The sequence below is a fragment of the Microcaecilia unicolor genome, chromosome 6 (genome assembly GCF_901765095.1).
Source record: "Microcaecilia unicolor chromosome 6, aMicUni1.1, whole genome shotgun sequence".
Lineage (NCBI taxonomy): Eukaryota > Metazoa > Chordata > Amphibia > Gymnophiona > Siphonopidae > Microcaecilia > Microcaecilia unicolor.
Window position 1 is genome coordinate 214,893,154 of NC_044036.1, and position 12,106 is coordinate 214,905,259.

The window sequence follows — 12,106 nt, forward strand, 5'->3', positions numbered from 1 at the left end:
TAGTTTAGATATTTATATGTGTGGTGAATAAATTGGACCTTTTGGATTTCACACTTGTGGATATGTTTAGACATATATACCCCAGAGAAGGTAATTTCCATTTTATAAAATGATGTTTTTTGCAAAGGCATGCCTTTTAAAATTACACTCATTTCTCACTAATAGTAATGAGCAGAAAAATACAGGAGTATGTGACCTAAAAGAGCAGCATATAAAAGCTGCTTACCAGCTGTACTTTTGGCACAGGAGAGGTTACACTCCTGCATCAGGAGAGAAGTCACTGCTCCAAATGACTGCTATGGCAGAAGTGAAAGCCCCATGAGTCTGTGTCACAGGAGATGTTACAGCTCTGCTTGTTTGTCAGGAGCTCCACATGCCAGTGTCACAGGAGAGGTTAGGGCCCTAATGCCAGTGTGTCACAGGAGAAGTGATATTTCTGAATGCTAGTGTCTCAAGAGAGATCAGATCTTCTTATACTTGTATCACAGGAAATGTTAAAGGTGCTCATGTTGTTGTCAAGTAGAAATTTCAGCTCTGAATACATGGGTCACGGGACAGGTGGGAGCCTCACAGCTGCACCTATAATCTTTCTCATTTCCCAGCACTGCTTTCCCTGAGTAATGATTTTTGCAAGCTCCAGTGTTATGAGTCCCCTTTAGCAAGCCATGAAGAAGGAGGTGGATGTTGGATTGCTTTACTACACATCATTTTCAACTGTTTATAATATTCTTCTGTGTCTACATATTTTCTCTGTGCACATTATTCATCAGAGTAAAAAAAGGAACTATGAAAACCTCGACCAACTTTCCTATGACAACAAGCGAGGACCCAAGGTATATATGCATGGACAATGCACGCCACCCACCAAAGCTAACTAGCAAATGACAGCCATCCAAAAATCTAACCTAAAATAATGAGAGCAGGGAGGCAGCAGGTCAGCTCAGTCCATGAGCGTATGGAGTGGCACGTTTATTGTCAAGCTAGCTTGGAATGGATAGCAAAGATATCCAAACCCGCCAGCCATTGTCCTGCCCCTGGGAATGCATGCCAAACAAGAACTAACTTTGCTAGCTTTTTTTTCTTTTTCTTTGAGAACGAAATTCTTTGGCATAAGAGAAAATCACTTATTCCCAAAGGTAACCCTGTGCAGTCCAGAATTTTTAAAAATTAATTTTCCCTAACGTTTTTGAAATTAAGAAAAAAACCCCAAGATGATCCTCTCCTTTGATTCTCAGTTGCATTTGCAGTCCCCTTTTTTCTCTTCTATATAAAATGCACGCCTCTGTTTTTGGGTCTTGATTGACTTCAGTTTGCATGCACAGTGCAAAAGGAAAGAAACCCAATGAAGCCAGCCCAGGTAGTACCTCTGAGTGTCCCGCACATTGGTTTGGTTAGGGTTTGCTGATTTTTCTGGCAACAGTTCTGTAGCATGGCTCTCACCAGGGCAGCTTTAGCCTCTGTACTAACTCATTTTACTCACATCCATAACAGGCTGATAAAGTCCTGCATTTCAACCCGGGGACCAAGAATCTGACTTCCCTGCTGCTGGAGGCAAAGGAACTGGAAGCTAGAGTCATCATCCTGTCAGCCAGGTAAGGTTTGTGAAATAGAAAAGCAAATAATGTATTTGTGTATGATGAAACATTCATTAGGATGACCATTTAGTTATGATCCATAAGAACATGATATGGCAACATAGTAGAAGTTTGAAGAAAAGGACCATTTGATCAACCCATGCTGAAGTTGTACCCCCTGATCTCAACATTCTAGCTGTGGTTGTGTCTGTTCTAAGAAGATCTCCCAGCTATAAGCATACATGCATGACTACCTACAAGGTGATCCTTATCCTCTATCGGGTCAATGTTCAAAGAGATTTAACCAGCACTGTTAGGAATAACTGGCTATTTTGTGTGTGTGTATGTGTGTGTGTGTGTGGGGGGGGGGGGGGGGGGGGGGGGGTTCTCGGGGCAGAGTCAGAACTTGGCCAGATAAGTGCTGATATTCAGCATGTAGCCGCATATATAGGAACACATAAGTTAATCCTATCTTTATGCAGTGCCCCATAGCTGGTTAAGTGCTGAATATTGCACTTAACCTGCTATACATTAGCTGGCTCTGCAAACCTGGAAATTGAGTTCTGAAGCCCGGACAGGGCCTGGCATTGAATTTCTGGGCATAACACCAGGCCCTATGTATTTAGCTGGGCAGTGCAGCCAAGTCATCCTGCTACCAGTGTTAGATAAGTTGCTTTTACTCCAAGTTATATCTGAGAATGTTGCAGATCCCTGCCACTGCCTTGCAATGGTTGATATTATCAAATCCAATATATTTGTTACAAGCATTTGATGCAGGGGCGTAGCCACGGGTGGGCCTGGACGGGCCCAGGCTCACCCAGCCTCTTCTGCCCGCTCTCCCCGTCCGCGTGGTCTGCTCACTTTTACTGCCCTGAAGCGCCGTTCTCCCTCCAGCAGCACCGGTGATTCCCATAGCCAGCCTTCTTCCAGTGCTCGTTGTCGGGGCCTCTTCTCAGGCACGTTCCGCCTACTCTGCAACTTCCTGCGTCCCACCTTTGCGGAAAACAGGAAGTTGCAGAGTAGGTGGGACGCGCCTGAGAAGAGGCTCCGATGATGCGCGCTGGCAGAAGGCTGGCTATGGGAATCGCCGGTGCTGGAGGGAGAACGCCGCTTCAGGTCAGTAAAAATGACCAGTACTGACCATGTGCAGGGGGCTGTTGCGGGGGGGGGGGAGGGGGTAACGGGTGGAGAGGAAATGCGGTGGCAGTGGGTGGGGTGGGGGGGTGGGGGTGGTAGCGGGTGGAGAGGAAATGCGAGGCCTGTGCTCACCCAGTCCACCTCCAGGCCCATCTAAAAATTTAACTCTGGCTACGCTACTGATTTGATGCCTACCTGATATTTGAAGCATAATACAATATTCCAAATAAATAATATAAATCAAGAAAAATCAGGGGCAACAGAACACCTTTTTGTATAGGGGAGCCCAAGCTGGTCCCCCAATCCCAGCTCCAACTCTACTCCTAACCTTTCCCTGCATGTTATCCATCCCTTTGCTCCTATATCTTTACCTTTCCCTGCATGTGCCCTTGCGTCTCACACCCTTCATTTCCTAGTATTCTATTTATTTATTTATTTATTGAGATTTATTAACTGCCTTTATAAAGAAATGTTACCATGTGGTAACACAGTAGCGCCTTTTAGTAAAAGTAGCCCATAAATCTATCCCAATTATGTATACATGTGTTGGTTACCAGTGCTGGTAAGTTGATTCAGACATCCACAACTCTTTCAGTAAATAAGTATTTCTTGCTATTTCTTCTGCACCTCGTATCATGATCCATTGTCTTTCAGTTCTTTTACTAAGGAAAAACATGTAAACATAGTAGAAATGTGGTAAAACAAACAGAAAAGTGGTTTCAGACTTCTTCTAACTCAACCATTTGTTCTGTATTTTTTTTCATGGACGTATTCTCATTTTACTTTATTGAAGTCTGTTAGATGTTTGAATTGCCTTAAATAAAATTAGATTACATCTCCATGAATGCAATGTGGTGAACATGCAGTGAACAACATTAATTTCTTGCAAGCCTATAAACAACTAATCATATAGCATGTCTCATTACATAATCATTGCATGACCATTTATGAAATAAACAGGTATGTCTACATTAATTTTAAAAGCTGTTAGGAGGTAGTACTTACCTAGCAGAGTTCCAATGTGGCACTAGGTAGTGACAGATGATGCTGCCCCATTGCATATCTTTATTTCTTGTGTAAATATTGTTTCAAAGAGATGTAAAAATTTCACATAGCAGATGTAGTAGCATACAATGGTGATATAATTAGTCAAACATACAGCGATTTTTGGTGATATAATTAGTCAAACATACAGCAATTAAAAAAATAAACATCAGTCATAAGTGGTGGTGCATTATGACTGATGTTTATTTACACAGGCCCATTTTACACAGAATGTTGAAATGGGAATTGAGAAGCCCAATTTGGGATATTCACAGTTCTGGTGTTATTCTACAAAAGGCTGAACAGGAAGTCGTTTGTAAAATACCTTTAAGGGCATACAGAAATGTACCTGTATTTACTGGCATGCATAGTGGGAGCAGCCATTTTGCAAATATAAACATGGAAGAAATGAGCATTATGAACCTAGCAGTTTACATGTGGAAGTGCTGGCACTTCCAGGTGGAAGCAGAGATTTTGCAATCTTCATATGATATGTAGTTATATATATATATATATATATATATATATATATATATATATATATATATATATATATGCCACCAATTAAATAGCAAGGACATAATTTTTATTTTGAGGGCAGAAATAATGGGAGTTTAGGGAGAATTAATCTCTGGCTGAAACAAGGACTTTATAAAATGCTCTGCATGCCTTTGAGTTGCTGTAAACCCCAATGGGGATATTTGTTCCCATATACTTTTATCCACCTTCTAAAATGGGGAATATACATGTAGATTTTTGTCCTACACAAGGCAAGCCCAAACCATGCCCCTTACCATACCCCCTTGAAAACTGCATTGTATGGATATCAATGTAACTTTCTGAAATTTTCATTTATATGTACATGCAACCCACATGTGTAAATTGCACTATTTATTCATGGAGATGCTTCTAAAATAACGAATTACATCTATACAAATATCACTTTTTAAACTTTAAATTATAAGTTTTAAATTGTAAACTGTACAAATATTTCCTTAGGATTACTCCAGATTGCCAAATATCTCCATGTTCAGTTCCCTGAAAGCAGTGTCAAACTGTCAGGCTGTACCTTTATTTAGAAACTACTGACAAAGCACCAAAATGTCATCTACTCAATGCCCTCCAATCAACTTTGATTATGCTTCAAGGGGGTTGCTAATATCAGTGTATATTCTGGACCAATAAGCAGCCTGTATTTACATCTATTATGCAGTGAACAAACTCAAATATAGTTGCTGGAATATAGGTATCCTTAATCATATGATCTGCTAGAGCTAATAAGAGAATCTGTGAAAAGCTGTTTTGTTGCCTTCAGAGAGCCATTATTTCCATGATAAAACTCTTCAGTGCTTGCCATCTATGTGAAAAGTAAACTGTAAAGAGAGCCTTATAGTGCTAAAGACAGAATAGAAAATGATATTCAAAAGCAGACAATTCTGTCCCATGATTCAGGCCTTTAAGAATATACTACACTTTAATAAAGTAAAAGACCTATTGTTATTCCTTATAAATTAGATCTGATAGGTAACTGACTCCCTGGTAGCAAACTGCATAGTTTTTCTTACAATATCTATCTCTTTATACATTGAGACACCTAAGGGTGTCACAACAGTCACCAAGGGGGAGGCAGAAATATTATGACCCTAGGAGCACCTGAATCATTTGTATTCCCAGAGAAGAAGGTGGGAGTTGTAGAGGAAATCATAAGGGTTGAGATTTAGAGGCTGGGGAAAAGGCATGTAGCCAAGGCATGGGGATTATTAGGGCAATCCAGGGGAGAGCGGTGCAAGCCCAGCCAAGCCCCATGAATTACTAGGGAAATCCAGGGGACAGTGGTGTGAGCCCAGCCATAGTGAGACAAGCAGCCAAGCCCTGGTGATTATTAAAAACAGAAAAACGAAAGCGGATGAAGACAATCGGGCTCATTTTCAAAAGAGAAGGACATCCACCTTTCAACATAAATCGGAAGATGGACGTCCTTCTCCCAGGCACGTCCAAATCGGTATAATCGAAACCTGATTTAGGACGTCTCCAACTGCAGTCCATCACAAGGACGTCCAAAGTTCAAGGGGGTTTGTCGGAGGCGTAGTGAATGCGGGACTTCGGCGTGCCTAACACTTGGACATCTTTGACCCATAATCGAAAATAACAAGGACATCCCTGATGAACACTTGGACGTTTTTACCTGGACGTGCTTTTATTACGAATAAGGCACAAAAAGGTGCCCAAAATGACCAGATGACCACCGGAGAGAATCAGGGATGACCTCCCATTACTTCCCCAGTGGTCACTATCCCCCTCCCACCCTGAAAAAACATCTTTAAAAATATGTCATGCCAGCCTCAGATGTCATGCTCGAGTCCATGACACCACATTCAGGTCCCTGGAGCAGTTTTAGTGGGCCCTGCAGTGCACTTCAGACAGGCAGACCCAGGCCCATACCTCCCCCTACCTGTTACATTTGTGGAGGAAACAGTGAGCTCTCCAAAACCCACCACAAACCCACCATACCCATATATAGGTGCCCCCTTCACCCGTAAGAGCTATGGTAGTGGTGTACAGTTGGGGGTAGTGGGTTTTGGGGGGCTCAGCACACAAGGTAAGGGAGCTATGTTCCTGGGAGCAATTTATGAAGTCCACTGCAGTGCCCCCTAGGGTGACCGGTTGGTGGCCTGGAATGTCAGGGGGCCCAGTGCACTACAAATGCTAGCTCCTCCAATGTCCAAATGGCTTGCATTTGGGCGTTTTTGACATGGATGTGTTTGGTTTCGAAAATCGCAGAAAGTCAGAAACATCCATGTCTAGGGATGTCCAAATCCGTCTCTGACGGTATTTTCAAAACGAAAGATGGATGTCCATCTTGTTTCAAAAATACGGGTTTCTCCACCCCTGGATTTCCCCATTTTACAAGGACATCCAAATCGCAACTTGGACGTCCCTTTCGAAAATGCCCCTCCATATGGCCTATCCAGTTTGCCCATCCATGCCATCTACTCTCCCTTTCACTCCCTCACAGATCCTATATATTTGCCCCAAGCTTTCTTGAATTCAGATACATTTCTCGTCTCCACTGGGGGGTGGGAGGGAGGGAGTTCACAAATTCACCACCCTTTCCATAAAGAAGTATTTCCTTTCAGCTTCATCCTATGTCTAAGTAAGAAATTAGCACTGCCTACCCTACTTCTTGGTTACATAAGTACATAAATGTTGCCTTACCGGAACAGACCGAAGGTCCATCAAGCCCAGTATCCTGTTTCCAACAGTGGCCAATCCAGGTCACAAATACCTGGCAAGATCCCAAAACAGTACAATACATTTTATACTTCTTATCATAGAAATAAGAAGTGGATTTGCCCAAGTCCATTTTAATAATGGCTTATGGACTTTTCTTTTAGGAAGCTATCCAAACCTTTTTTAAACCCCACTAAGCTAACTGCTTTTACCATATTTTCTGGCAATGAATTCCAGAGTATAATTACATGTTGAGTGAAGAAATATTTTCTCTGATTCGTTTTAAATTTACTACTTTGTAGCTTCATTGCATGCCCCCTATTTTTGGAAAGAGTAAACAAGTGATTCACATCTTCCCGTTCCACTCCACTCATTATTTTATATACTTCTATCATATCTCTCCTCAGCCATCTTTTCTCCAAGCTGAAGAGCCCTAGCTGTTTCAGCCTTTCCTCATAGGGAAGTCCCATCCCCTTTATCCTTTTCGTCGCCCTTCTCTGTACCTTTTCTAAATCCACTATATCTTTTTTGAGATGTGGTGACAAAAATTGCACACAGTATTCAAGGTGCGGTCACACCATGGAGCGATACAAAGGCATTATAACATCCTTATTTTTATTTTCCATTCCTTTCCTAATAATACCTAACATTCTATTTGCTTTCTTTGCCGGATCACCTGTGGAAACTTTTTTAAAAATCGGCGTTACATTGGCCACCCTCCAAACTTCTGGTACCATGCTTGATCTTAAAGATAAATAACATATTACTAACAATAGTTCTGCAAGTCCATTTTTCAATTCTGTCAATACTTCAGTTTGTCAAATTTCCCCCATTACATCTTCCACATTTACAGAGATTTGATTCAGTTTCTCTGACTCATTAGCATTGAATACCATTTCTGGCACCAGTATCTCTCCCACATCTTCCATGGTGAAGACCGATGCAAAGAATTCATTTAATCTCTCTCCTATGGCCTTGCCTTCCTTGAGTGCCCCTTTTACCCCTCGGCCATCTAGCGGTCCAACCGATTCTTTTGCCGACTTCTTGCTTCCAACGCAATCTTCTTTTCAAAGTCTCTCTTTGCCTTCCTTATCAGCACTTTGCATTTGACTTGACATTCTTTATGCAGTTTCCTATTATTTTCAGTCGGATCCTTCTTCCATGTTTTGAGGGATTTTCTTTTAGCTATAATAGCTTCCTTCACCTCACTTTTTAACCATGCAGGCTGTCATTTGGTCCTCCTTCCTCCTTTTTTAATACATGGAATATATTTAGCCTGGGCTTCCAGGGTGGTATTTTTGAACAGCATCCATGCCTGCTGTAAATGTTTGACCTTTGCAGCTGCTCCTCTAAGTTTTATTTTCACCGTTCTTCTCATTTTATCATAGTCTCCTTTTTGAAAGTTAAATGCTAACGTATTGGATTTCCTGTGTGTACCTACTCCAGAGCTTATATCAAATCTGATCATATTATGATCACTGTTATCAAGAGGCCCCATCACCATTACCTCCTGCACCAGATCATTTGCTCCACTAAGAACTAAATCTAGAATTGTTCCACCTCTTGTTGACTCCTGAACCAGCTGCTCTATAAAGCAGTCCTTGATTCCATCAAGGAATTTCACCTCCCTAGCATGCCCTGATGTTACATTTATCCAGTAAATATTGGAGTAATTGAAATCACCCATTATTATTGTGTTCCCCAGTTTGCTAGCTTCCCTAATTTCTGATAACATTTCTACAACCGTCTGTTTATCCTGGCCAGGTGGATATCCTTTTCCCCTTTGCACATGGAATTTCAATCCATAGGGGTTCCAAGATATGTTTCATGACCTGTAGGATTCAAGGACCTCCTTAACAAAAAAAAATGCTACCCCTCCACCAATTCGATCAACACTATGACTGCGTTATAATTTGTACCCTGGTATGACAGTGTCCCACTGGTTATCCTCCTTCCACCAGGTCTCGGAAATGCCTAATATATCTATTTTTTCATTTAGTACAACATATTCTAACTTCCCCATTTTATTTCTTAGGCTTCTGGCATTCGCATATAGACATTTCAAACTATGTTTGTTGTTTCTATTTACAACTTGCTCAACAGTTGACAGTGATAATATGCAATCTTGAAAATCTGTCTGCTTTTTATTTAAAGACACCTGGAGGGGCATAATTGAACGAAAACGCCTATCTCCATGGGCGTTTATCTCCAAGAACGGGTCCGTGAAGGGGCGGACCGAACCGTATTTTGGGAAAAAATAGACGCCCATGTTTTATTCAACAATGTGTGAGCTGGGCGTTTTTGTTTTTCAGCGATAATGGAAAATGAAAGCGCCCAGCTCAAAAACGAATAAATCCAAGGCATTTGTTCGTGGGAGGGGCCAGGATTCGTAGTGCACTGGTCCCCCTCACATGCCAGGACACCAACCGGGCACCCTAGGGGGCACTTTTACAAAAACAAAAAAAAAGGTAAAAGAGCTCCCAGGTGCATAGCACCCTTCCCTTGTGTGTTGAGCCCCCCAAATCCCCCTCAAAACCCACTGCCCACAAGTCTACACCATTACTATAGCCCTAAGGGGTGAAGGGGGGCACCTACATGTGGGTACAGTGGGTTTGGGGGGGTTGGACGACTAATAAGCATTAAGCAGCACAATTGTAACAGGTAGGGGGGATGGGCCTGGGTCCACCTGCCTGAAGTCCACTGCACCCCCTAACAACTCCTCCAGTGACCTGCATACTGCTCTCAGGGAGCTGGGTATGACATTTGAGGGTGAAAATAAAAAGTTGAGAAACTTCATTTTTTGTGGTGGGAGGGGGTTAGTGACCACTGGGGGAGTCAGGGGAGGTCATCCCCGATTCCCTCCAGTGGTCATCTGGTCATTTAGGGCACTTTTTGGGGCCTTATTCGTGAAAAAACAGGGTCCAGGAAAAGTGTCCTAAATTCTAGCTAAAAACGCATACTTTTTTCCCATTATCGGTGAAATGCGCCCATCTCTGTTCGGCAGATAACCACGCCCCAGTTCCGCCTTCGCCACACCTCTGACACGCCCCCATCAACTTTGTCCGCATCTGCGACGGATTGCAGTTGAAAACGTCCAAAAATCGGCTTTCGATTATACCGCTTTATTCGTTTTTGTGAGATAAACGTCCATCTCCCGATTTAGGTCGGAAGTTGGGCGTTTTTCTCATTCGATTATAAGCAGGCTGGTCTACTGTGCTCTCTATTGCAACCTTGCTATCGGGATACCCTATTTTCCATATTCTGGTGTTTGATATCTTTAAAAGATACCTTATTCCGAACCATGCACTTTTGAGCGACTGTCGGCCTTTCCCCAGTTTCTAGTTTAAAAGCTGCTCTATCTCCTTTTTAAATGTTGATGCCAGCAGCATGGTCCCACTCTGGTTAAAGTGGAGCCCATCCTTTTGGAATAGGCTTCCCCTTCCCCAGAATGTTGCCCAGTTCCTAACAAATCTAAAACCCTCCTCCCTGCACCATCGTCTCATCTAAACATGGAGACTCCAGAGCTCTGCCTGTCTCTCGGGCCCAGCGCGTGGAACGGGGAACATTTCTGAAAATGCTACCCTGGAGGATCTAGATTTGAGCTTTCTACCTAAGAGCCTAAATTTGGCTTCCAGAACCTATGCCCCACATTTTCCTATGTCATTGGTACCTACATGTACCAAGAGAGCCGGCTCCTCCCCAGCACTATCTAAAACCAGGTGATCCTCATGTCCACCAGCCACCCAGCTACCTACATGCCTAATAATCAAATCACCAACTACAACAGCCGTCCTAACCCTGTTTCATCTCATCTTGAGTTTTTTTATACCACACCTTCATTATGGAATTCCCTTCCTCAATACTTGAGGCTTGAACACTCTTATCAAAGATTTAGGTCCTCCTTGAAGACCTATTTAATTGAGAAATGTTTAATCTGAACTTGAATGAGTTGGTATCCTTCAGGATACACTGATATTTGTAGGTCTCAGTGGCAATCCTTGGTCGGCTGGCACCCGGGGCGGATCGCCGCTGCATCCCCCCCCCCCCCCCCCCCACCGGGTGCAGTGGTATCCATCCCCCCCATGGGTGCAGCACGATCCCCCCCCCCCCAGGTGCATCAACACCCCCCTGGGTGCATTCTTATCTGCTGGGAGCAGCTGCGCGACTGCTTTCTGCACCCTTCCAGCGGCATGCACAAGGGGCGGACCACCCCAACCGTCCCACCCTCGGTACGTGACTGGCAAGTCTTTCCCTTAACCCGTTTGTCTCTTTTGTTTAACTATTTGTTGTTGTTAGTTATTACTCCTATTGTCAGAGTCTCTTTTTTTCCACTAGATTCCTCCCTATTTTTAATTCTACATTGTTTTCCTTCTCTCGGTGTGCTTTTCTGTCATGCCATGGTGTTCTGTTCTTTTGTTTTAAATTTGATTTTAATTATTGTACACTGCTCTGTTATTGTCCAAAGGAGGAGCAGTATATCAAATGAAATAAACCATAACCATAAAGTAGATACTTTTCCTGTTCCTGAAGGGGAAGGGGTAGTAAGTAGTCGTTTAGTTCTTACATGCTGTGAGATCACAAAGGTAGGCAAGCCAGGCATTCTGGGGAATGTAGTGAGATGGGTAGGGAGCCTATGGGAAGTAGGAATCCCTGTAATGTCTTTCCTAGAGAACAGTAAAGTGGAGGAGCTCTAAGTTCACGTGTCTCTGTGCCCAGCTCTGAAAATGTTCTCAGACAAAAGCAGCCTAGTCCTTGGAATTAGAAGCTGTCTGTGACCCAGAGCCTATGGATACTACTGCCCCATTGCTTGCAAGTGATTCGGAAGGTATGGACATTGCTGTATAAAGTACCTGTACTTTGAAAATGAAACTGGATTTTTTTTTTCTATGAAAGGGCAAGTTTCCCCACTTACAAGGTTTGCTTATTTTTTGTGGCACAACCCCAGTCCTTGGAAGCAGAGGAAAAGTGCTGAGCTGGAAATGAGAAGCCATTCTTTTACAGTTGGAAGGTGTTATCTCTGGCCAGTTTGGACATTATTTACTGAGGAAGATGAACTAGGAATATCCAGTCTCTAGTTTTATTTGGATGCTGTGTTTTGAAGTAACAGAGAAACTGGAATT

General features: G+C 42.8%; 1 protein-coding gene across 4 annotated transcripts in view; it reads left to right on the plus strand.

Moving 5' to 3' along the window:
• The window catches only part of GRIN1 (glutamate ionotropic receptor NMDA type subunit 1), a 703,940-nt gene that overhangs the window by 182,956 nt on the left and 508,878 nt on the right, over window positions 1–12,106 (plus strand). For 3 of the 4 annotated variants that reach the window (XM_030206505.1, XM_030206506.1, XM_030206504.1), the window contains exons 4-5: window positions 771–833; window positions 1,492–1,592. In XM_030206505.1, coding sequence (XP_030062365.1) covers window positions 771–833; window positions 1,492–1,592 — 164 coding nt within the window. The remainder of the gene's footprint in view (window positions 1–770; window positions 834–1,491; window positions 1,593–12,106) is intronic. The other variant, XM_030206507.1, reaches the window with a different exon arrangement.